Source organism: Perognathus longimembris, chromosome 12, assembly GCF_023159225.1.
Source record: "Perognathus longimembris pacificus isolate PPM17 chromosome 12, ASM2315922v1, whole genome shotgun sequence".
In the NCBI taxonomy this organism is placed as follows: Eukaryota; Metazoa; Chordata; class Mammalia; order Rodentia; family Heteromyidae; genus Perognathus; species Perognathus longimembris.
Window position 1 is genome coordinate 2,160,065 of NC_063172.1, and position 24,908 is coordinate 2,184,972.

Genomic DNA, 24,908 nt, shown 5'->3' on the forward strand with positions numbered 1-24,908 from the left:
GCCTGGGGTCCGTTTGCTCTGGATTCAGTGGGGACTCTGTGAGGCCAGGACTCAGCCCCAAACCCCGTGTCCTGACCTATCGGAGAATCGGCGGTGGGGACCCCCCCCCCCAATGGGTCTGGTTGCTCGTCTCAGCCGCCATTCTCCCCCAGGCCTCGGCGGGGCCATCGGCTACGTGCTGGGAGGGCTGGACTGGACGCAGACCTTCCTGGGCGGCTGGTTCCGGACGCAGAACCAGGTGCTCTTCTTCTTCGCCGCCATCATCTTCACCGTGTCGGTGGCCCTGCACCTCTCCAGCATCGAGGAGGAGCAGTACAGCCCGCAGCAGGACCGCGGTGCGGAGGACGCCCCCGCCCCGCCGGGCGCCCGGCGGGCCAGCGCCCTGAACGCCCTGCAGGACGGCCGCGCCCCGTTCCCCGACGAGGTGCAGTCGGAGCACGAGCTGTCCCTGGACTGCCTGGACGTGGACATCGTGCGCAGCAAGAGCGACTCGGTGCTGCACGTGCCGGACGCCACGCTGGACCTGGAGCCGGAGCTGCCCTTCCTGCACGACATCGAGCCCTCCATCTTCCACGACGCCTCCTACCCCAGCACCCCGCGGAGCACCAGCCAGGAGCTCCCGAGGGCGCGGCTGCCGCGCCTGTCCACCTGCCTCAGGGAGGCCGGGGAGGACGACACCCTGCTGGACGGTCACCTGAAGGAAGCCCAGGTCCCCAACGGGAGCGGCTCCCCGCCGAGGGGGGCCCCGGGCGGCCCCGGCAGGGCGGCGGCCAAGGCCCCGGCCCCGGGCGGCTCGGTGCGGCGGCGCCGGCACACGTTCCGCCGGCAGGCCTCCAGCACCTTCTCGTACTACGGCAAGATCGGCTCCCACTGCTACCGCTACCGGCGCGCCAACGCCGTGGTGCTCATCAAGCCGTCCCGCAGCATGAGCGACCTGTACGAGCTGCAGCAGCGCCAGCGCCGGCGCTGCCGCCGCCGCCACCAGAGCGGGGCCACCACCTCCAGCGGGGACACGGAGAGCGAGGAGGGCGAGGGCGAGACCACCGTGCGCCTGCTGTGGCTGTCCATGCTCAAGATGCCCCGGGAGCTGACGCGCCTGTGCCTCTGCCACCTGCTCACCTGGTTCTCGGTCATCGCCGAGGCCGTCTTCTACACCGACTTCATGGGCCAGGTCATCTTCGAGGGGGACCCCAAGGTGAGCGCCGCCGCCCCCGCCTCCGTGGGGGAGGGCGCGTGGAGGGCGGCGGGCGGCGGGCTCGCACCCCGGAGACGCCGCGCAGCCGGGGAACGGCGCGGGTGTGCGGGCCGTTCTTCCCGTCCTCGTGGAGTAGTCACGCGCCCCTGCGGGAGGGCCACGGGTCCGGCCACGACCCGGAGACGGCCCGCGAGGGTCCCCCCCCACAGGCCGGGACCCGGGGCTGACCCCTCCCACTAGAATGCTGGGCACACAGCAGCCTCTGCCTGAGGTGCGGACAGTGCCCGCTGACCCCGCCCCCGCCCCCCCTCCGGAACAGGCGTCCTCCAACTCCACCGCCTGGCACGCCTACAACGCCGGCGTGAAGATGGGCTGCTGGGGCCTGGTCATCTATGCTGCTACCGGTGCTATTTGCTCAGGTAAGGAGTGCCAGTCAGAGAGCCCCGCCCCGCACCCCCGGGCAAGCCCCGCCCCGCACCCCCGGGCGAGCCCCGCACTCCAGCCCAAGCCATCAGCGAGTGGGGAGGGCGAGGGAATGTGCACCCCATGGCGCCTGGCTTCCTGGGCCCACGGGGCAGCGGTGTTTGGAGCCCCGGGGCGCCCGTGCCCTGCCCGGCATGGGTGGAGCGGCTGGCCCGCGCGCCCGGAGGGAGGTGGTTGGACTTCCGCCGGGGCAGCACAGCGGGGCCCGGCAGGGGTGTGGCCGGACGAGCGCCCTCCGGTCACGCACGCATGGGTGGCGCCCCTGCCGCCGCCTTCGTGGGAATTTGCAGAGCACCGGGGCACCCCAGGAGTGGGGCGCAGCAGCCGGCCGTGGACTCCCTGGGCGCCCCGGGGCTCGCGAGGGGGCAGCTGTGCGGGGGCGGCGGGGCGGGGCGGGGAGGGCGGCGGGCCCCTGCAGGTGCAGCCCGGCCGGGCGCTGACCGCCTGCCGCCCTCCGCAGCCCTGCTGCAGAAGTACCTGGACCACTACGACCTGAGCATCCGAGTGATCTACGTGCTGGGGACGCTGGGCTTCTCGGTGGGCACGGCCGTGATGGCCATGTTCCCCAACGTCTACGTGGCCATGGTCACCATCAGCACCATGGGCGTCGTCTCCATGAGCGTCTCCTACTGCCCCTACGCCCTGCTGGGCCACTACCACGACATCAAGGAGGTGCGTCCGCGCGTGCGCGCGCTGCCGCCCCGCGCCCCGCCCCGCGCCAGCCCCGCGCATGCGCGCTGCCGCCCCTGCGCCCCGCCCCTGCGGCCTGCGTGCGCGCCGTGCGGGCTTGGTCCTCCGCTGTGCTCGCGATTGTTGTTGGGCTTGGGTTTACTTTTGGCGTTTGGGGGATGTGACCTCGGGACCCGGAGCCCGGGAGAAGGCGCCCTGACCCACGGCACGCCCTCCCGCCGTCTTTGCTGCGGCTGCTTTTCAGACGGAGTCTCCGGATTCTTGCCCGGCCCAGCCTGGGCCCCGGCCCCCCGTGTGCCGCTGTGCCGGGCTTGCAGTTGAGATGGGGCACCATGGCCCCGGCTGGCCTGGAACTGCGGCCTCCTGAGCTCGGATCCCAGGCTCCTCTCGGCCCGCTGCCCCCCTCGCACTGCAGCCGCAGCTCCGGGCTTTGGGGCGGGACTTGGGGAACTTTTAGACTCATGACCCAAAATTCTTGATAGTTTTGCCTTCTGAGCCAGTATAACAGACCTGGTTCTCCCGGCTGCCCCTCGTGCGGGCACGAGCTCCTTGAGGGCCGTCTGCGGGTGCAGAGCCGTCTGGGAGCCGTCGCCCTGCCTGGTGCACTTGCTTGTCCACCCCTTCGGGGACCCCCTCGGCACTTGCGCACTCGTTGGCTGTGTTCAAATATCTTGGGTTTTCAGCCTGCCGTGTGCATATGCAGCCACCTGTTCTCTCTGTGCACCGTTAGCTGCCCTCTGCAAGTTACCACGTGTTGCATCTTAACTTTGAGTCCCAGCAAAAGATGGGATTTCATGATTTCAATTTTGAGTCCTAAATGACAAGTGCGCTGATGAGTCCCGACCGTGCCTCTGGCACGCAGGGCACGCCTGGCTGGGCTTTCTGGTCTGTAAGTTCCGGGAGGCGCCTTTGGGGAGCAGGTGCGTGCCCAGAGGACGCGTCCGGGGGGCCGCGGCCTCTATGCAGACGGGACGTAGCAGCACTGGTGTTGTTTTGTATCTTGTTCAAAAAACACAAGGCAAGTACAGTACCTCACACCTGTAACCTTAGCCACACGTGAGGCCGAGGTAGGAAGATCGTGGTTTGAGTCTAGCCAGGAAGGTAGCAGTCAAGTCAGCCTGGGCAGAAGTGTGTGAGCCCCTTTGTTTAAAAACGACAAGCTCAGAAAGCGTGGGAGGTGTGGCCCAAGCGATACAGCATCTGCCGGGCAAGCACACGGCCCTAGTTCAAACCTCAGTACTGCCAAACAAAACCAGAAAGCCACCAAGCTGGCCAACGTGGACCTGAGACTGTGCTCGCCTGCCCCCTGCTGGACACCAGGGCCAGCAGTCCCCGCCACCCTGCCGTGCCTGGGTGTCCTGAGCCTGAGGCCCTGAGCCTGGGTGTCCTGAGCCTGGGTGTCCTGAGCCTGAGGCCCTGAGCTGGGTGTCCTGAGCTGGGTGTCCTGAGCCTGGGTGTCCTGAGCCTGAGGCCCTGAGCCTGGGTGTCCTGAGCCTGGGTGTCCTGAGCCTGGGTGTCCTGAGCCTGGGTGTCCTGAGCCTGAGGCCCTGAGCCTGGGTGTCCTGAGCCTGGGTGTCCTGAGCCTGGGTGTCCTGAGCCTGAGGCCCTGAGCCTGGGTGTCCTGAGCCTGGGTGTCCTGAGCCTGGGTGTCCTGAGCCTGAGGCCCTGAGCCTGGGTGTCCTGAGCCTGGGTGTCCTGAGCCTGGGTGTCCTGAGCTGGGTGTCCTGAGCTGGGTGTCCTGAGCCTGAGGCCCTGAGCCTGGGTGTCCTGAGCCTGAGGCCCTGAGCCTGGGTGTCCTGAGCCTGAGGTCCTGAGCCTGGGTGTCCTGAGCTGGGTGTCCTGAGCCTGGGTGTCCTGAGCCTGGGTGTCCTGAGCTGGGTGTCCTGAGCTGGGTGTCCTGAGCCTGGGTGTCCTGAGCTGGGTGTCCTGAGCCTGTGGCTGTCCCCGCTCGGCCCTGGCCAGCATGCAGAGTGGCTTCTGCTCCCGGCTCTGCAGAGCCAGAACCCCGGCTGCCGGCAGGGGCGGGGAGGCACGGGCCTGCTCCGGGCCCTCACGCCGGTCTCCCTCTCTTGCAGTACGTGCAGCACAGCCCCGGCAGCTCCAAGCGCGGGTTCGGCATCGACTGCGCCATCCTCTCCTGCCAGGTCTACGTCTCGCAGATCCTGGTGGCGTCGGCGCTGGGCGGCGTGGTGGACGCCGTGCGGACGGTGCGCGTCATCCCCATGGTGGCGTCCGTGGGCTCCTTCCTGGGCTTCCTCACGGCCACCTTCCTGGTGATCTACCCCAAAGCGCCAGAAGACGCCAAGGACGAGGGGAAGGGCGGCCGCAGGGGCAGCGAGAAGCCCACGGTCCTGAAGCTGTCTCGGAAGGACGGCCCGCCCGGGCCCGCGGAGGCCGAGTCGGTGGTGTGAGGCGCGGCCCGCCGCCCGCCCGCCCGCCGGGCCCCGTAGGTGTAGGGTAGCTTTGAGCTGTTAGGCAACGTATCGCACTAATTACTTTCTCCACAATTAAAAAATCATTTGAAATCTTTTTTTAATTGAAAAAAATCTTTCCATTTCAACTCCTGTCTTATTCCGCAGGTGTATTATTCTGCATGTTCTTAAATTGTAAGACATTTACAGTATACTCAGTAAGCAATTTAGAGAAAAAGAAGAAGAGTTTGCATTTCTGAGATGGAAAATGCGGAACCTGGGCCGTCCCCGGCGGCTTGTGCGGGGGGGCGCGGGCGGGGCGCGGGGCGCGGGCGGGGCCCGAGCGCCCGCCGCCCGCCCCGGGCCCGGCACCGCTCGCTCGGCCTTTGCAGCGCCCCCTCTGGTTCTTTTAGAAGCGTTTTCTTTTTCCTACCTGTGGTTCGGTCGGAAGGGCGGCGCCTCGTCTTTCCCTCTGAGCGCTGGACGGGCCCGCGCCCGGGCGGCCACACACCAAAGCGGGGGGGGGGGGGGGGGCTGTGTGCGGGCAAGCGTGGCGCCACAGCACCCGAGGAGGGGTGATCGCGCGCCCCCCAGGCCCCGCCCGCACCGGGAGGGCCGCTCCGCCCCCCCACTCTCACTTGCACTTTGTCTCTACACCGTTTGCTGGGAATCCGGAGCCCAGAGCTCCAGGCAGGCGCCGGAGCCCGAGTCCTGCCGCCAGGCTACCTCGCACGTGTGGCGGACCAGGCCCCTGAGCGGGTCTGGGGGCGCCGAGGGCCCCCCTCTCTGCCACACGGGGCCACCCGAACTGGACCCCACCTGAACTCCGGGGGCTCCTTGGCTCCCCGTGCCGGTTGCGGGAGCGGACGCGCACCCCGAGGCGAGCCCCTCCGCCCGGGGCCCCGCCAGAGCCTGGCCCCGAGTTCTGTGGGTTTCAGCGAGCGCGCAGGCCGCCCGGCCGCCACGTCCCGCTCCAAACTCCAGCCCACCCTCGGGGGGCCGCCCGTCCAGCCCGCGGGGGGCTCAGGAGGAGCGGGGCCGCCCTCCCCACGAAGTCAGGCCTTGAAACACTGTGGCTGCCTCCACGTGATGTTTCTTAAACAAAGAACTTTAATATGCATGAGAATCATGCTGCAATATGGTCATTCTAAAGCAAATATCTATATAAATGTATACATACGTATATTTCAAGCTGAAACGACGCAGTTTTTAAATAAATTACTTGAATTTTCTGTGGATGTGGAACGTGGCTGTTTTGTCCTTGGCAGGCCTCGGGGCTGGGCTTGCGCGCCGCCTGCCCCTCGTGGCGCGGGGTGGGGTGCGGGGTGGGGGCGGGGGTGGGGAGTGGAGCGTGGGCCCGGCCCCTGCCCCCTGGGGACCCCGCCGGTCTCTGTGCTGCCCGGGAGTTGAAGCCTAAGCTGTGACCAGACTTGGAGGGGGGCGGGGGGGGGCACGACCCCCACCAGGCCCATCCGGATGGAGCGCGGTCTCGCTGGCTCGCAGTCAGCACTCACGCACTGGGGCAGCCGAGCGTGGCGAGGGGGAGGCCGTGGCTGTCTCCTCCGCAGCCCGCCCCCCGCACCCCAAGGCTCCAGGCCCTCCCCGGGGAAGGAGTCTAAGACTGCGCCAGCCAGGGACTCTGGGGATCCCCCGAGAAGCCGAGGCGAAGGGCCGGCGGCCCTGGACGCCAGCGCGGAGGGCGACTTCCCTCGTCCCCCACCGTAAACCTGGGCCCCGGGCCCCCACCGCCGGTCCTGCCTGGAGGTGGCTTGGTGCCGGCCCTGCCCGACCTGTTGGAGGCGGGAAAGGGAGAGGATGCCCACTCTGCTGGGGAGTCACCGAGTGTGGTTACGTGGGGGGGGGCACTTGGCGTCCACCGCAGGCACAGGAGGGGCTCTGGCCCGCCGCACACGGGGCCCCAGAGAAGCTGAGGTCACTCCTGCCTTCCTGGGCCACTGTGGCCTGCCGAGACCCTGTTGCCATCACAGCTAGCTGGCAGTGGAGACGAGGGACCGGTCACACAGCTGAGTGGGATTTGAACCCAGACCCCACGTGTTTGAAGACCCTCTGGCTCCAGTGACCAGGAGCTGGGATGGGGTTAGGCCACAGGCTGGGCCCCCCTTCCAGTCCCTTCCCCTTCTCCCGATTGGAGGGACCCCTTCCAGAGCCAGTTGGGTTGTTTTTGGACTGGATACTTTCCACGTCACACAGGAACAGGTATTGTGCCCGTGGGATTTGACAGATGTGCGCAGCTGTAGCACCGGCACCCGGCCCGCCGCCTCCCGCAAACAAGCAGCCGCTGTCAGGGATTAGTTAGGTCAGCTTTGACCTTGACCTTCCCACGCATGGAACCAGGCAGCTCACAGCTTTGTGTCTGCCTGGCCCTGCCCAGCACCGCTGTTTCGGAGCCACGAGAGCCGTGTTCCTTCTCACTGCTGCACACCTTCCACCGTGAGCGTGCACACATGTTGCCCTCTTGAACACGCATGTTTTCCGCGTGTGGAAGTGCTGAGGCACCGTGCACACCGCTGCCAGTGTTGTGGTGCCTGAGTGGCTGTGGAATGGTGAAGCTAGCTGGGGGGGGGAGGGGAATGTGCTGTGTTTATTTTAACCCAGCTGTGCAGCTCTTGGTGGTCTCTCTGGTGTGGGAGGGGGCCTGGTGTGCATGAAGAGGTGGGTCTCACCTTGAGTTGTGTCTTTGCAGCCGTCCTCCTGCGTGACCTGAGCTGTCTGTCGTATTTACCGTGGTGCGTGGAAGCTCTTAGTACAGTTTGGATCAAAATCCGCTCCTTTAAAATCCTTTATTTTTACAGATGTAGGATTTGCCCTCGTCTAGGCTTTCTTTCCTTTTTCCATTTTTTAAAATCGGTGTCTGCTCACCGTAGCAGGGGATTTCCGTGTGCTCTTCCCGCACACGCACGCGGTGCGTGCAGATCCACACCGCCCCGTCTTCCTGAGCTTGCCATGCTATGCTGTCCTTGGCTTCCTATTTTCTCAATGAAGTCTAAGCACTTTCCTTGGTGTTGTGCTTTTGCACTGTCTAGAAAAGGAAGGTTGTACCGAGGTTGCAGAGGTGTCGTGGTGTGCTGGGTCTTGACCCTGTGGCTTCCGTGAGGCCTGTGAGCCCCCTCGAATGAAGTTGTACAGGCTGAAGGCTGAGCTTCCCTGTCCCGCCTCCTGGGGGCGCTGCCGCAGCTCGTTACCCCTGAACACTCCAGGCAATGAGGAGGGTCCTGGCTTTGGCTCTGCAGGATGGTGCAGGCCTGGGCCAGCGGCTGCTCCGTGTGCCCGCAGGAGGCTCGCCTCGGGAGCTCCTAGTACTTTAACCAGGTACTTTGATCTTTTAACAAGTAGTCAGGAAGCCCCGGGTTCGATCCCTCTGCACCACATACACAGAAAAAGCTGGAAGTGGCGCTGTGGCTGGACAGTGCTCAGGCCCTGAGTTCAAGCCCCAGGACTGGCCAAAAAAAAAAGTCTAAACTCGTGTGTGTGTGTGTGTGTGTGTGTGTGTGTGTGACTAGAGCACAAGCCGCGTGCTTCTGTCTGGCCTTTCTGCTCGAATCTGGGTTTCTCGCACTTGAGCCGCAGCTCTACTTCCAGCTCTTCAGCGGCTTCCTGGGTTTGAGAGGCGTGCTCCTGCGTGGGGAGGCCTCACTAGCTGACCCCCGGAGGGGACCGCCCCTGCCCCCCACAGGCGGGGAGGCCTCACTAGCTGACCCCCCCCAGGGGACCGCCCCCACCCCCCAGAGCTCAGTCCACGCCTGCCACTCCAGGGCTGAGATCCGGGGATGGCAACTCAAAGCCAGCCCAAGAAGAACGGCCCGTGAGGCGCCATGGCCAGCGGACCAGGAGCAAGGCTAGGATGGAGGGGTGGCTCGGGCGGAGTGCGGTGCTGTGGGGAGCGGAGCTGACTCCATCTTGATTAGGAAACACGGTGGCAATTGTTAAAATGAAGCTAAATATTAGGTCAACCTGACCCCCAAATTCTGCTTCTGTAAAGGGCTTGTTTGCTGCGTGCTCTGCCCCCTGCGCCAACCCCCACTTCTGTGCTCCGCGTTTACCTTTATAAACCCCAGCTCGAGGGCTGTTGGGGGGCACAGTGTCAGCGCCCCAGTCTGCGCTGCGTCCCTGGCCGCTCAGCCCGCTTTTTGCCTCCCCAATAAATCCATCTTTGCTTGAGACTGGCCCTGCGTGGGGGACTCTGGAGTCCACACGCACGGCTCTTGCTCCCGGGGGCTCGGGTGGCAGCGCTGCCTCCGCTGCTGGGAAGGCGGGGGGGGGGGGGGAGCCCCGCAGCCGGCCCTGCAGTGACGCGATGAGGGAGCGAGCGCTTCAACCGGCCCTGCGCAGGGGCTGCGGCGAGGACGGGGGGGGGGGCTGCTGGGCGTTCTGGGGACGTGTGGACTGGCGTTAAATAACTTCTGTGTGAGTTCTGACCCGTGTGCGGTGCGGGGGGGCCCCATGCGCCCAGGAGCACCCCCAAGCACAGAGCTGCCCTGGCGCTACAGGGTGCCCCGAGGGGTGGGCGACAGGCACCGTCCACAGCCCGCAGCGCCCCCTGCGGGCACTGAGTGCCTGGTCCAGGGACGGGCAGCGCCGGGCGAGTCCTCCCGCAGGGTGAGTCCTCCCGCAGCTCCGCTTGGGTCTGCAGAGTCCCGCCCACTGCGGGCAGAGTCCACGGGGAGCCCCGGGGACGCGCACGGGCCCTCGCGACACCCGGCAGCCAGCAGCCTCCTCCTGCCGCAGCCCGGGTGTCAGCCGTGCAACGCTGGTGTCAGCACCGTGCAATGCTGGTGTCACGCTGGTGTCAGCACCGTGCAACGCTGGTGTCACGCTGGTGTCAGCACCGTGCAATGCTGGTGCCATGCTGGTGTCAGCACCGTGCAACGCTGGTGTCACGCTGGTGTCAGCACCGTGCAACGCTGGTGTCAGCACCGTGCAATGCTGGTGTCACGCTGGTGTCAGCACCGTGCAACGCTGGTGTCAGCACCGTGCAATGCTGGTGTCACGCTGGTGTCAGCACCGTGCAACGCTGGTGTCAGCACCGTGCAATGCTGGTGTCACGCTGGTGTCAGCACCGTGCAATGCTGGTGTCACAGTGGTGTCACGCTGGTGTAGGCACCGTGCAATGCTGGTGCCATGCTGGTGTCAGCACCGTGCAACGCTGGTGCCACGCTGGTGTCAGCGTGCCGGGTAACAGCAAAGCGCCGCGTCCTCCCTGGCGCGCGCTCCCCGCGGGGACGGCACCACAGCGGTGCTCCCGCGCGCTCTCACAGAAAGTTCCAGGGCCTCGGTGCCCTCGGTGAGGGCTGCCGGGACACGGCCGGCCCCGCGGCCCGGGGAGATGCAGTGTGTGGACGGTGAGCGAGCGGAGGAGAGGAAAGCCAGACGCCGGGCCCCGGGCGACGGCCTCGCCCCGCGCGCGGCTCGCGGGGTTTGCGGGGGCGGCCGCGGCTCACTCCACCTTCCAGATGGCGACCTTGCCCTCCTCGGGGCCCGCCCCGCTCAGCACGTAGCGGTCCTCGGCCGAGCACAGCGTCCGCACGCAGTCCGCGTGCGCCAGCAGCTCCTTGGCCACCGTCCTCCGGTTCACGTCGAGGACGTAGATCTTCCCCCAGGACCGCCCCTGGCACGGGCCCCTGCCGCCCACCCAGATCTGCAGGAGGGACGGGGTGTCAGCAGGGAGGGGGCGCCCCGTGCTCCGCAGCACACCCCCGAACTCGCGTCCTTCCCGGCCGGGTCTCTGCGGCCCAGCGGGCCGGGCCTGGACGACAGGGCCTCCCGCCGACGGGGCCCGGGGGCTGCTAAGAGGACAGCCACAGGAGCACGCACGCACGCACGCGGGGCACGCACGCACGCACGCGGGGCACGCACGCACGCGGGGCACGCGAGAACGCGGCTGTGGCCTTCAGGCGGGGCCAGGTGTGGCCGAGCATCGGGTGGAACACAGGGGCGCACAAGGGCCCGCGTCTCCCCCTCCCTCCCCGCGTCTCCCCCTCCCTCCCCGCGTCTCCCCCCTCCCTCCCCGCGTCTCCCCCCTCCCTCCCCGCGTCTCCCCCTCCCTCCCCGCGTCTCCCCCCTCCCTCCCCGCGTCTCCCCCTCCCTCCCCGCGTCTCCCCCCTTCCTCCCCGCGTCTCCCCCTCCCTCCCCGCGTCTCCCCCTTCCTCCCCGCGTCTCCTCGGGGGCCGGCCCGCTACCGGGGTCGTGGGCAGCACTGGGTTCTCAGAAAGGCGGGCAGGGTCTCCCACGGCGCCCGCCCTGGGATTTGAACTTGGCGGCTTCGGGCCGGTGATTAGGAAGGTTCCGTGGGGCAGGCGGAGGCGGCGGCGGTCTGCGGCGACGCCCGGGGGGCACCCGCTCCCGCACCCCACGGTCACACGGGGGCCCACGCCCGTCCCACGAGGGGAGGGCGGAGCCCGGCCTCACCTGCCGCTTCACCCGGATCATGCAGCTGACCTCGGAGCAGTCCGGAAGGTGGACGATCTCGGGGGGCTGGGCCAGGTCCCCCAGGCTCCAGATGTAGACCTCGCTGCGCCCCACGCAGGCCGCCCACAGCTGCTCCTGCTGGACGGACCGAGGTCGCCGTGCCGCCGTGCCCACGGCGCCCGCCCCGCCCGCCCGCCCGTCCGCCCGGCGCGCCCCGGGTACCTCGGGCAGGAGCTGGAGGCCCAGGAAGGAGGCCTGCGCCCCCCCGCGGCCGCCGTCGATCCTCAGCTCCTGCCGCAGCGCGCCCTGGGCCGTCACCTCCACGATGCTGCTCCCCGCGCCTGCACAGGGGCGCCCGCCGCAGGCCGCGTTCTCACCCGCGAGGCCCAGGGGCCGCTCCTGACCCCACCCCGCTGGCCCCCCGCGGCCCCCCGTGCCCTGCAGTGGCCCCGGTCCTGGGGACTGCCAGGGCCCCGCGCGTGTCCCCTGTCCCGTGTGACGGCCAGGAGCCTCAGCGGGCGCCGGGGCCCGGCCACGGGACAGAGGCCTGGGACGGAGGGGTGCGGGCCCAGGCCACCAGGCCCTCCAGTTCATCCCCAAGTGGACGAGAGGGGGGCGGGGGGGCTCGCGTGGCGGGGCCCTGGGTTCGAGCCCCGGCCGGGCAGGAGCGCGCGTGCGCACGCGGCACCCCACTGCGGGGGGCGGGGGCCGGGGCGAGGGGTCACTTACAGCACCACAGGTGGCCGCCGTGCAGGCTGGTGGCCGAGAGGCCCCCGCAGGGCAGCTGGAAGCGGCGCGTGACGCGCAGCCGGCTCGCGTCCCAGGCCAGCACCGTCCCGTCCGCGCTGCACGAGTACACCTCGCTGCGGGTGGGGCGGTCAGTCACCCCGCGCCGCGTCCCACCCGGGAGGGGGCGGGGCCACGCCGGGACGCCGTCCGCGCTGACGTCGGCAGGCCCCGCCCCCGGCCCCGCCCCGCGCCCCCGGCCCCGCCCCGCGCACCTGGGCCCCCCGCCGGCGGGCGCCGCCGCGAGCCCCGTGACGGCCGCGCGGTGCTCGGTGAGCTGCTTGTTGCAGGCGGCGCTATGCACGTTGATGATGTAGATGACCGCGTCCTCCGAGCCCAGCCACACCTGGCTCTGGTCCGCCATCACCATGCAGTTCTAGGGGAGGAGCCCCGGTGACACCCGCCCCGCGCGGGCCTCGCACCCCAGTCCTCCCAGTCTCTGCCTTCCCGGCGGCTGGGACTGCACCCGTGCACAACCTCACCTGGCCCATGTTAAGAGGTAAAACCACCAACAAGAACATGAGAAGCTGGGGGGCGCACTGTGCCCCGAAAAGGACACCCGTCAGGTGTCCTAGGCCAACGCAGGCAGTGGGAATGGAACCGCGAACACCCCCCTTCCTCTCCCCCTGCAGGCCAGGAGTGTGGCCTCGTGGTAGAGCACTTGCCCAGCACGCACGACGCCCTGGGTTCGATTCCTCAGCACCACTTACACAGAAAAGGCCAGGTCGGGTTCAAGGGGCAGCGTGCCGGGCCGGGCCCGCGCCCAGGCGGGGAGTGCCAGCCCCAGCACACGCGCTCAGCCTCCCGCGCCCAGGCGGGGAGTGCCAGCCCCAGCACACGCGCTCAGCCTCCCGCGGCCGGGCTCACTCACCACCCTGGAGGAGCCCACGCGGAAGCAGTGCCGGTGCACGGTCCAGGAGGACGCGTCGAACACGATGACCTCGCCCTCGCCCAGGGCGCACCACAGCTTGGGGTGAGCGTCCTCCGCCTTCTCTGCGGGGTCCAGGTGCCCTGAGAGCCAGCGGCGGCGGTCAGACGGCTGTGACCCCGCAGACGTCCCCTCCCTCCCCCCCCCCCGCCCCCCGGGCCGGGCTCAGCGCCTCCCATGGCCCTCGGCGAGAGCGCGGTGCGCGAGGCCCCGTCCCGGGCGGGGACGCCCCGCGTGCCATCCGGGCTGCGCTGCAGGACCGGCCCGCGCCCCGGGTCCGCCTGCCCACGGCGGCGGGAGCGGCTCACCCGGCGTGTAGAGCAGGGCGTCCACCGCCCGCGGCGCCGTCTCCCCGGCCGACGGGTTGATCTTGTGCTTCAGGGTCTCCGCGGTGGTCTTGGGGACCGCCAGGGGCACTGGGGCGCAAGACGCACAGTCAGCACTGGCCTCCGGAGGAGGACTGGGGAGGAGGAGGACCAGGGAGGAGGATGGGGAGGATGGAGAGGAGGACTGGAGAGGATGGGGAGGAAGGACTGGGGAGGAGGAGGAGTGTTGGGATCCAGCCTTTGGACTTGACGCCCTTCCCCCAGCCCTAGGGGAATGCGGAAGCAGGCTACGGTTCTCTGGGTCCGGAACCAGAAGAACCGGCTTTGCACCCAGCCCCCAACTCTCGCCAGCCCAGGCGCCTCCCAGTCTCGCCCTGGCTCGGCGCTTTCGAGTGACATTAGCTCAAGAGGGGATCAGGTGACAGCTCTCAGCCTATCGGCGTCCTGGCGATCGCCTTCTCTCGCTATCACTTCCCTTTACCCCCGCCTTAATAAATCAGATTGCTCTGGAAGCTTCTCCGAGACTCGCGTACGCCTGGCTTTCTTCACCGGTAAGGAGGTGGGCAGGCGTTCTCGTTAGGCCGCGCGCACGTGAGGTCGGCACTGACCCCTCCGCCCCATCCTGGCTATCTGCCGGCCCGGTGACCAGGAGAGAGGATGAGAAAAGGGGTGGCAAGAAACCTAGCTGAGCCTTGATCCCCACGCCGGGAGAGGCGACTCGAGCCCGACAGGAGGAGCAGGGAGGAGGACTGCCGGGTGCGGCCCCACGTGCCTGTAAGCCCAGCGCTCGGGAGACTGAGGCAGCAGGATGGGCTACAGAGCGAGGCCCGGCCTCAAATGAAAGGAAGTGGCGGGGGGGGGGGGGGGGAAGAACGCTGGGGTGGGCAGGGCGGCGCTCTTACTCTCCGTCCGCATCCTGTCGAAGTGGGACAGCTTGGAGGCGGCGTGGATGGCCCGCGGGCTCTGCAGCGCGCCCACCACGGCGTCCATGAGCAGGGCGTTGGTGAGCGCTTGCTGGACGAACTGAGGGTCCTGCGTGGAAGCCGCGTTTCAGCGCCGGCCGGGGGGGGGGGGGGGGACGGTCACGCGCTGTGTGGACAGCCAGGCAGGGGCGCCGCGGCTGTGACCGCACCGCGTCTGCCGTCACGAAGGCCTCCCGGAGCCGCGGGCGCCACGGGCTCAGGCCCCACCCACAGCTTCATGCTACAAAACCCCGTGTGTGCCGGGGGGGGGGGGCAGCCTCCCCCCACTGTGCTGCCCACACCCGGCTCCCCCCCACCCCCGGCGGATGACACAATGCCCCCACACCCGCTTCCTCGGTGCCCAGCCCCCTCGCCACTGTGAACCCGCCCTCGGGTGACTGGGTCCTCAGGGCAACGCCAGCCCCACCCCCACGCCGGTCCTGACCCCATGATGTGGGAGGCTGAGGCCACCCATCCGCCTACACGGACAGGGCCGCGCAGCCCAGCCAGGCTGGCGGACAGCCTCGCGCTCCGCCACCCCCCTCTCCAGGCTCCCGAAGGCCAGGGGCACAGCAGCGTCTGGTCCCGGGGAGGCGGCCGGACGCCGAGCCCCACCCCCACCCCAGGACGGCGGCCGGACCCCGGGCCCGCACCCCGCACGCCCTGAGCCCCCAGCGGCTGACCTTGTGGTCGTCGGCTAGCTTCCTCCCGGCCCACATCTCCTTCACCATCAGGTGCCACAGGTCACACTCGGACTTCAGGTTGGCCTCGAACACTTCTTTCTTGGACACCGTTTTTATTTTCAAGGTGGGGATTCTCAGGAGGAGGAAGGCGACCGTGGTGCTCCTCACCTCCTGTGCGGGCAGAAGCCCCGCCGCCGTGAGGACGCCAGCTCCCGTCTCCCCCGAGGGCGCGGCGGGCCTGGCTGGGCCTGCTCCCTGTCCACCACACCCCGGGCCCCTGGGAGGCGGCAAGGCCAGCCTCAGCCCCCACCCCGGGCCGCCCCGGGCCCGCTCACCTCTATGTTCCTGAAGGTGGAGATCTCCACGTAGCCCGGCCGCCCCTCGGTGAGCAGGAAGAGGCGCTTCTGGGTCATGGCGATCTTGCCCACGCCACGGCTGGTCTTCACGGAGCTGGACAGCTTGTAAACGCACTCATTCTTGTCCAGGTGGTCCATCACCAGCGAGGGCAGGCTCACCTCCTGGGCCTCGGCTTCGGTCTCCTTCCAGCAGGTGTAGAAATCCTTGAATGTTTCCGGGTCAATTTGCTTCTGCTGGCCTGTGTTTGGTGGGAAGAAGAAAAGATGACTTCGGGCCACAGGCCTCGCCTTAAGAAACAGCGCAACGGCCTCCGGGCAGCAGGTGGCGCTGGCGCTCCGACCTCGCCACCTTGGCCTTCCCCGCCAGCAGAGGGGATGGGTTGTCACGGTAACCCTGAGGCTGAGCGGGACCGGTGACTTCAGGGCGCTTTGCTTGTGGTGCTGAGACCGTTGGCCCGGAGTCCCAGGGAAATTAGGATCACGCCCTGCCTGAAGCCAGCCTCCTCTGCTCTTGGTAAGTGAATGACGCGTTCGCTTGCAGGCAGGATCACAAGCACCAAGTACTTGCCACGCCCCGGGGCGAGAGGGACCCCCCACTGAAGCCCAGCCAGCTCTAACCGTGGGGATCAGCATGGTTTGGGACCTCCGTACAGCCCCACTGCTGGTGGCCACCACTGCGCCACAGGAATCGCACTCCGCCCTCCTATCTGTGCCCCCTCCCTCCCCCCATACACCACTGCCCCCAGCCATGGCCCGAGGGGGACACGGAATCGAACAGCAAGGACTACAGACTTGAGCCAGCAGCCTTTACGAGTTTATCCTAAGCCAGGGATGTCTGGCACTGAAGATTGTTCAACAGGCAGCCATTTGGCCAACACACAGATTAGACACTGCTCTATCCGGTGGCCTCGGGCACCCGGGCGCCCAAAGGAACAGCCTTTCTGGCCCGATCCATGATGTAAGCGAGGCCCGGGGGGGCGGCAGGGGCGGTGGGGACCACAGAAGGTCCCCTGCTGGCCAGGTCTGCGGGTGCCCTCCTGCACACCCTGCCCGTCCGGTGACCGCGCGCGGGCAGCATGGCTGACGGGAGCCTGGTCTCATGGCGCCAGCCCTGCAGAGGTGCGGGGGGCGCGTCCCGGGAGCCCCGGAGCCCCACGCCTCCAGGGCTTTCTGTCCAGCATCGTGCTGCCTGCGCCTGACCGCTGGCCCCCGTCCGGCATGGCCTGCACAGGGCGTGCCCCCCCACCTGGCCAGACGGACGTGGCGTCTCACTCGAGAGAGCCTGGGACGGGGGGGGGGGGGGGAGTGACTGCTCGCCGTGCCCGTGGGGACCGGCGCCAGGCCTCCACAGCCCCACCTCACTGACGCCCCTCCCCGGCGATGGGGCCACATGCCCCCCCACGCACTCCGGCACCGCGGTCGCCCAGGCCACGTGCCACGCCGCTGCGTGGTCTCCAGTGTTGGGCGCTGCCGGGCCGGCCCACAGGACACACGGGGAAACTCGGATCAGCGAGGAATGAGGCGAAAGTGAGAACTGGCAGACCCCGCCACCCAACCCACAGACGAGACCCGCGCGCTGTTCAGACGCAACGAGCTGCGCGCGCGCACGCGCACACACACGCACACACACACACACACACACACAGTGTCTCCCTTGCCCTCTCACCCCGGCGGGCGCCGTGGGGCCGCATGCCGCTCGCGTGAGCACACGCAGGGGTCTCGGTGGTGGTCCTGGCGTTTGAGCTCAGGGCCTCCGGCTCGCCAGGCAGGCATGCTGGGCGCTTGAGACACACCTCCCACCCTTTGGTTCCGCGTCAGTTATGTCACGGGCGGGGTGGCACGGCTTCGCCCGCCGCTGGCTTGGGACCGAGTCCCTCCGGCATCCCGAAGATCTGGGCTTCCGGGGGCGAGCGACACAGCAGGCCAAGCCACTCTAGGCATGGCTGCAGTTTGGGATCTTTGTTTTGGCAGTACTGGGACTTGAACCCAGAGCCTTGAATGTGCTGGAAGATATTCTACAGCTTGAGCTATACCCCCCTCCCCCACACACACGATATTTTAGAATACATCTTCTCTTCCTGTGTGGTGCTGGGTTCTTTACATCGACTGTTTGCGGCGTGCAGCTGAGTCGCAGACGCCGGACCTGCGGACACACCCGCGCCTGTGCTCCACAGAGAGGCCGGCGGCGTGGGGGGCCACACCCCGCGCCTGTGCTCCACAGAGAGGCCAGCAGCATGGCGGGCCACACCCCGCGCCTGTGCTCGACCCGGAGGCCGGCGGCGTGGCGAGCTTACCGACAGTGAGCGCGGCGAACAGGCGGCCGATGACGTCGGCGTCCTTCACGATGCCGGACTCCTGGACCCGCTGCACGAAGTCCTCCAGCTGCATGTGCCTCTTGGGCAGCTCGAAGTTCTTGACGGCGTCGTCGGCCTTCGGGGCGTCGCCGGGCCTGTCCAGGACCTCGGTGACGAGCCTCTTGAGCTCGGGCGTGCGCTCGGCCTGGGCACGCTCGGCCGTGGACAAGGCCGCCATTGTCCCCTTGACCAGGTCGGCCGGGAAAATGCCCAGGTCCGTCTTGTACAGGTTCTGGAAGTCCAGGAGGGCGCCGAGCAGCTGGCCCTGCATCAGGTGCACGACGCCCCGCAGGTAGAAATACCTGGCCAGGAGCAGCGAGCTGTCGGGGCCCAGGAGCCCCATGGCCTTGCTCAGCAGCCCCGCAAAGTCCGCGTAGTAGGCCTGCACGCACTGCCGCACCAGCGGGAAGTGGATCTCGGGAATCTTGAAGGTGTACGTGGACTTGGGGGCCACGTGCAAGGCTGAAAAGGGGAGGGGCAATAAGCAGTGACTCGCACGACCTTCAAAATGAACGTGTGCACCGGCCCTGTCATCCCTTCCCCGGGTCCTGAATCCAGAACACAGCACTTCTTCCAGAACGTTCTGTGTACCTCGAGAGTACCCAAGAGCCCCTCACTCCCCTTCCGGAGTAGGACGCGCTAGCTTCCACTCGGCAACTGAATTTGTAAAACTATCAAGGCCACGCTGAGCCACTGCCCTAGGGCCTGAGGGCAGAGCTGGCCAGGCCAAGGCACGCGTGCCGCGTGTGCGTGCGCCCGGTGGGGCCAAGCCCCTGAAGCAGCTGCTCTGGGAGGCGCTGGCTGTGGTGTGGCCCTCAAGGGCCGGGCGCTCCCTGGGGAGGCACAGACAGCAGCAGGCTCTCCCCAAGCGGGCAAGGAATCCCGCAGGCGACCCGCTCAGGGTCACCCACAGCCAAGAAGGAACTGGGGGAGGGCTTGCACCACCGCTCTCCTCCCCCCCCCACTGGAACTCCGACGCTCAGCTGCACGCCCTGCCCTGCTGAACCGCAAGCCTCCTCAGCCCCGATGGCCAGCCGCGGGGCCCCGGGCACTGAGCCCTCCGCCAGGGCCAGCGGCCGCGCGAAGCCCCCAGGCGGGGCCTCCGAGGGGTCCTGGCCCCTAGCGACGTGTCTTGTCCTCAGAGGATGGGGCAGAGCTGCACCCGGGAAGTGCACGGGAGGGCCTGAGGACCAGGACCACACACACACACACACACACGTGGCAATGAGACAGGCGCGTGCACACATCCCCACGTGCACTTGGCCTCCGGGCTGACGTCTTCCCAGTGCCGGCCTCCCGCTGGTGAGCGTGCACGGTGGCCTTTCCATCCGCCTCTCCTGCGCTGGGAGCCCTCCGGACCCCGGCTCCACCCCACGGCACCCCGGCCTTGAACCCCACACGTGCACAGGAGAGGGGGGCACTCGCTGGGCCCTGCCGTATCTCACTGGCATCTGCACGCCTGATCATGTACCTCAGCACACACACGTTCCTGGGCACGCGCGCACCCCCCCCACCGGGACTGCTGCCCAGGCGGTGTGAGCTGCCCGTGAACACACGCGCGGGCGTGCTCACCCAGGCTGCGGCCGCGGCCGTCCGAGGTGCCCGTGACGCGGAGCGACAGGTTCCGGGGCGGCGGCTCGGGCGGGACGATGTCGTGCAGGTTGGGCATGCTCACCACCATGCGCCGCTGGGCGAGCGGCAGGGCCGGCGGCTTCCGCAGCGCCATCTTCTCCACCGTGGGCCTCCTGGGGCTGATCAGCACCCCGTCCTCCCTGGGCGGGAGAGAACCAGGCTGCCCTCGGGAGACTCCGGAGACTCCCAGACCGCGCCCCGTCCCTCCCTAACGGGGGGGGGGGGCCTTGCGGACCGAGTCCACCTCCACGGGTCGTGGGGGACGGACAGCCGGCGGGTCTCACGGCCGGGGCGCCCGGGGCGGGGAGCGCGGGAAGGGAGATGGGGAGCGCGGCGCCCCGGGGCAGAGCACCTGTCCTCCTCCGGCCGCGTGTCGCGGTCCATCCGCGCGAAGGCGTCCATCGTGCGGCTCAGCCGGGCTTTGAGGAAGGAGTGGAACATGTAGGTGTCCAGGACCTGCGGGGGCGAGAAGAGGTCCCCATAGCCTCCTGCGCCCCTCCTCCTGCTGCTCCCACCCCAGCAGCCTCCGCCGGCCCCCGGGGACAGAAACCCCAGGGACAGGAGCGTCCACGCGCTGGGCTCCTCGCTTCCCACCCACGCCCACCTGCGGGTCTCAGCTACGCGGCTGCTCTGCAGCGGGAAATCCCCACATTCGCGAGCACCCAGATGCCGGTGTGACAGTAAACTCAAGCAAAAGGGTGGGACGTGGCTCACGTGGCGGAGCTCCTGCCTTGTGGGTGTGAGGCCCGGGGCACAGGTGTGCTCTGCCTGGCGGGTGTGAGGCCCGGGGCACAGGTGTGCCCTGCCTTGTGGGTGTGAGGCCCGGGGCACAGGTGTGCTCTGCGTGGCGGGTGTGAGGCCCGGGGCACAGGTGTGCTCTGCGTGGCGGGTGTGAGGCCCGGGGCACAGGTGTGCTCTGCGTGGCGGGTGTGAGGCCTGGGGCACAGGTGTGCTCTGCCTGGCGGGTGTGAGGCCCGGGGCACAGGTGTGCTCTGCTCCTGCCTGGCGGGTGTGAGGCCCGGGGCACAGGTGTGCCCTGCCTTGTGGGTGTGAGGCCCGGGGCACAGGTGTGCTCTGCCTGGCGGGTGTGAGGCCCGGGGCACAGGTGTGCTCTGCTCCTGCCTGGCGGGTGTGAGGCCCGGGGCACAGGTGTGCTCTGCCTGGCGGGTGTGAGGCCGGGGCACAGGTGTGCTCTGCGTGGTGGGTGTGAGGCCCGAGGCACAGGTGTGCTCTGCCTGGCGGGTGTGAGGCCCGGGGCACAGGTGTGCTCTGCGTCTGCCTGGCGGGTGTGAGGCCCGGGGCACAGGTGTGCTCTGCCTGGCGGGTGTGACGCCCGGGGCACAGGTGTGCTCTGCTCCTGCCTTGTGGGTGTGAGGCCCGGGGCACAGGTGTGCCCTGCCTTGTGGGTGTGAGGCCCGGGGCACAGGTGTGCTCTGCCTTGTGGGCGTGAGGCCGGGGCACAGGTGTGCTCTGCGTGGTGGGTGTGAGGCCCGGGGCACAGGTGTGCTCTGCGTGGTGGGTGTGAGGCCCGGGGCACAGGTGTGCCCTGCCTTGTGGGCGTGAGGCCCGGGGCACAGGTGTGCTCTGCCTGGCGGGTGTGAGGCCCGGGGCACAGGTGTGCTCTGCCTGGCGGGTGTGAGGCCGGGGCACAGGTGTGCTCTGCGTGGTGGGTGTGAGGCCCGGGGCACAGGTGTGCTCTGCGTGGTGGGTGTGAGGCCCGGGGCACAGGTGTGCTCTGCGTCTGCCTGGCGGGTGTGAGGCCCGGGGCACAGGTGTGCTCTGCTCCTGCCTTGTGGGTGTGAGGCCCGGGGCACAGGTGTGCTCTGCCTTGTGGGCGTGAGGCCGGGGCACAGGTGTGCTCTGCCTGGCGGGTGTGACGCCCGGGGCACAGGTGTGCTCTGCGTGGCGGGTGTGAGGCCCGGGGCACAGGTGTGCTCTGCGTGGCGGGTGTGAGGCCTGGGGCACAGGTGTGCTCTGCCTGGCGGGTGTGAGGCCCGGGGCACAGGTGTGCTCTGCCTGGCGGGTGTGAGGCCGGGGCACAGGTGTGCTCTGCCTTGTGGGTGTGAGGCCCGGGGCACAGGTGTGCTCTGCGTGGTGGGTGTGAGGCCCGGGGCACAGGTGTGCTCTGCCTTGTGGGCGTGAGGCCGGGGCACAGGTGTGCTCTGCCTGGCGGGTGTGAGGCCCGGGGCACAGGTGTGCTCTGCGTGGTGGGTGTGAGGCCCGGGGCACAGGTGTGCTCTGCCTGGCGGGTGTGAGGCCTGGGGCACAGGTGTGCTCTGCCTGGCGGGTGTGAGGCCCGGGGCACAGGTGTGCTCTGCCTGGCGGGTGTGAGGCCGGGGCACAGGTGTGCTCTGCGTGGTGGGTGTGAGGCCCGAGGCACAGGTGTGCTCTGCCTGGCGGGTGTGAGGCCCGGGGCACAGGTGTGCTCTGCGTGGCGGGTGTGAGGCCCGGGGCACAGGTGTGCTCTGCTCCTGCCTTGTGGGTGTGAGGCCCGGGGCACAGGTGTGCTCTGCGTGGTGGGTGTGAGGCCCGGGGCACAGGTGTGCTCTGCCTGGCGGGTGTGAGGCCGGGGCACAGGTGTGCTCTGCTCCTGCCTGGCACGTGTGAGGCCCGGGGCACAGGTGTGCTCTGCCTGGCGGGTGTGAGGCCCGGGGCACAGGTGTGCTCTGCCTGGCGGGTGTGAGGCCCGGGGCACAGGTGTGCCCTGCCTTGTGGGTGTGAGGCCCGGGGCACAGGTGTGCCCTGCCTTGTGGGCGTGAGGCCCGAGGCACAGGTGTGCTCTGCCTTGTGGGTGTGAGGCCCGAGGCACAGGTGTGCCCTGCCTTGTGGGTGTGAGGCCCGAGGCACAGGTGTGCCCTGCCTTGTGGGTGTGAGGCCCGGGGCACAGGTGTGCTCTGCGTGGCGGGTGTGAGGCCCGGGGCACAGGTGTGCCCTGCCTTGTGGGCGTAAGGCCCGGGGCACAGGTGTGCTCTGCCTGGCGGGTGTGAGGCCCGGGGCACAGGTGTGCCCTGCCTTGTGGGCGTGAGGCCCGGGACACAGGTGTGCCCTGCCTGGTGGGTGCCTGGTGGGTGTGAGGCCCAGCAAGGGGCAACATGGACTGGCGTCGATGACCATGAGGGGCCGGAAGACCCCATCAAGAGCATGGTGCAGAGGAGAGGCCCGGGCGGGACGGGGCTCTGCCCGGCGCTCTTACGGGTCTCCTTGGGTCCCCCAGCACCCATTGTGTGAGCACTGGGGGGCCGTACCCTGAGTTCTCATGGCCTGTGGACCTGTCCACGGCATGGGGTCGGGCCCGGGTGGAGGGAGGGAGAGCAGAGAACATCTATGTACGGCTGTGGAGCCGTGGGCTGTGCGGGCAAAGTGGAGACACGGTCCCCGAGGGCGCTGAGCCGGGTGGCACGGGCCGAGGGCCGACCTTGTCCCCAGGGATGGGCTGCTCCAGCCCCAGTGGCAGGGAAGAGCAGGCGACACGACGCAAGGATGTCCCGCCAGAGGACACGGCACAGGTGAGCCCACCTGCCGCAGTCTAAGACACTGTGCCCTGGAAACGGCCTATCTCATCATCCGTGCGTGCTGCTCTGAAGACTTAGAACGTGGGACGCGGAGCCGTGTAGCTCCTGCCTGTAGTCCTCCCTCCTCGAGAGGCTGAGCTCCAGAGGAACACAGTTCAAAGTCAGCCTGGGCAGGAAAAGTTCATGAGATGATTCCATCTCCAAGATAACCAGCAAAAAGCTGGCCCGGAGGCGTGGTGCGGGTGGTAAGGGAGTAGCCAAGCAAGCAAGCCAAGCAAGCGTGCTCAAACCCTAAGTTCAAACCTGACCGCCAGAAGGAAGATCATAACAAGATCAAAAGGAACCGCGTGGAAACAAGTTTCTTGGAAAAGCAAGCTACTTCTCAAACGATGGACAGATCTTGAAAACCTGTATTTGAGAACTGTCTCGGCAGAGCGCACCGCTCACCTGCCTGTAGAAAGGCTGGTCCCCGGGCGCGCGCGTCTTCAGAAACTCCTCGCTGTTGAAGACCCGGTGCTCGTAGTTCAGATGATTCTTCACCTCCCTATCGAAGACAAGGTCAGCCTGAGCGCCAGACGCCGGAACACAAGACAAACACGTGGCTTCCGGAAGCGGCGAGAGGGCTGGGGATATGGCCTAGTGGCAAGAGCGCTTGCCTCGTATACATGAGGCCCTGGGTTCGATTCCCCAGCACCACATATACAGAAAACGGCCAGAAGGGGCGCTGTGGCTCAAGTGGTAGAGTGCTAGCCTTGAGCAAAAAGAAGCCAGGGACAGTGCTCAGGCCCTGAGTCCAAGGCCCAGGACTGGCAAAAAAAAAAAAAAAAAAAAACCATAAGCGGCGAGAACAATGGCAGGAAATGCACACTCTGGGAGCCGCTGGAGCCCCGGCGCGGCCCGGTGAGCTGCGCTGTGCGGTCAGACAGGACTCTCCCCAGCGAAGGAGCCCAGCCCGCCACCTTCTTCCCCTTGCTGAGCAGTGTCTGCTTTGTGCTAACAGTGGATCGCGAGGGGAGGCATGGGGTCACGACCCCCGGCCGGCAGCCCACCCCAACAGGTTTCCCCCTCTCCCCCGCCCCGTGCCCCATCTCCTCACAGGATGCTAAGACCTTGGGGTCTCCGGGTGCAGCCTCCCAGGTCTAGAGTGATACCTAATGGGACGTAGTCAGTGTGAGCCCCATGTCTCCCTTCTTTTACAAGCAAGCAAATCATTCTGGCTTTGGGGGGGTGGGGGCAGTCCCGGGGCTTGAACTCAGGGCCTGAGCGCTGTCCCCGGCTTCTTTGTGCTCGAGGCTAGCACTCCGCCACTTGAGGCACAGCGCCCCTTCCAGCTTTTTCCATATGTGTGGTGCCGAGTGATCGACCCCAGGGCTTCATGCCTGCAAGGCGAGCGCTCTACCGCTAAGCCACATTCCCAGCTCGAAGCCTTATAGTCCACGATCATCAGAATTCTGTGGACTGGGTCCAGTGACAGGACGCTTGCCTAGCAAGTGTGGAGCCCTGAGTTCAATCCCCAGGCCTGGGGGGGAGGGGGTGGAATGTAATTATATTTTCTTTTTTTTTTTTTTAGGTCCAAGACTGGGACTCAATCTCAGTACCTGCCACTCTCGCTCACTGTTTACCGCTCTACCAACGGAGCCACGCCCTCGGAGCCCTCTAATTACACGTTCTTGCTCTTTAATGAGCTCATCCACACTGTAAAGTGCTTAAACACACCAACACCAAAACCAAACGTGTCATGGAAGATTTGTTTCTCAAGAACACGCGCAAACAGGACCACGCTCAGTACACCACGGCGAGCAGAGGTAAGGAGACCTGCCTGGAGCACACCGTCTCCTTTACGTTAGTAGTGACAGCCCAAGACCACAGTCACTACCAATCCGGTGTAGAAAGAGCCACGCAGAGCGCGGGGGCGTGGGCAGCGCCGCCGGGCGGACGGGGGCCAGCGGAAAGCGGAGGCAGAGAGAGAGGGCGCTGCAAGAAGAGAGAGGACAGGGCGTGGGGCGCGGGGAGCGAGCGAGCGAGCCCCACGTGCCATGCAAGTCCTTCGAGGACCCACGGAGGCCCGCGGTGGCCGGCGCGCGCGCGCACGCACGCACGCACGTGCACACACGCACACGCATGCCGCACGCGGCCACCTGCGGCTCACCACGGCAACGACTAC

The 24,908-nt window shown here is 67.7% G+C and overlaps 2 protein-coding genes across 6 annotated transcripts in view; one reads left to right on the forward strand and one right to left on the reverse strand.

Moving 5' to 3' along the window:
• Positions 1-4,897, forward strand: part of Slc45a4 (solute carrier family 45 member 4) — a 60,344-nt gene extending 55,447 nt beyond the window's left edge. For all 3 annotated transcript variants that reach the window (XM_048358442.1, XM_048358443.1, XM_048358445.1), the window contains 4 exons: positions 153-1,195; positions 1,515-1,614; positions 2,139-2,350; positions 4,444-4,897. In XM_048358442.1, coding sequence (XP_048214399.1) covers positions 153-1,195; positions 1,515-1,614; positions 2,139-2,350; positions 4,444-4,779 — 1,691 coding nt within the window. In that variant the 3' untranslated portion in view covers positions 4,780-4,897. The remainder of the gene's footprint in view (positions 1-152; positions 1,196-1,514; positions 1,615-2,138; positions 2,351-4,443) is intronic.
• A 5,318-nt stretch (positions 4,898-10,215) lies between these two features.
• The window catches only part of Dennd3 (DENN domain containing 3), a 37,278-nt gene continuing 22,585 nt past the window's right edge, over positions 10,216-24,908 (reverse strand). For 2 of the 3 annotated variants that reach the window (XM_048358439.1, XM_048358440.1), the window contains exons 10-23: positions 23,192-23,288; positions 19,585-19,688; positions 19,173-19,372; positions 17,541-18,062; positions 15,226-15,485; positions 14,891-15,061; positions 14,148-14,277; positions 13,228-13,335; positions 12,863-13,002; positions 12,207-12,367; positions 11,935-12,068; positions 11,428-11,546; positions 11,206-11,343; positions 10,216-10,435 (exon numbers count right to left, since the gene is read on the reverse strand). In XM_048358439.1, coding sequence (XP_048214396.1) covers positions 10,235-10,435; positions 11,206-11,343; positions 11,428-11,546; positions 11,935-12,068; positions 12,207-12,367; positions 12,863-13,002; positions 13,228-13,335; positions 14,148-14,277; positions 14,891-15,061; positions 15,226-15,485; positions 17,541-18,062; positions 19,173-19,372; positions 19,585-19,688; positions 23,192-23,288 — 2,485 coding nt within the window. In that variant the 3' untranslated portion in view covers positions 10,216-10,234. The remainder of the gene's footprint in view (positions 10,436-11,205; positions 11,344-11,427; positions 11,547-11,934; positions 12,069-12,206; positions 12,368-12,862; positions 13,003-13,227; positions 13,336-14,147; positions 14,278-14,890; positions 15,062-15,225; positions 15,486-17,540; positions 18,063-19,172; positions 19,373-19,584; positions 19,689-23,191; positions 23,289-24,908) is intronic. The other variant, XM_048358441.1, reaches the window with a different exon arrangement.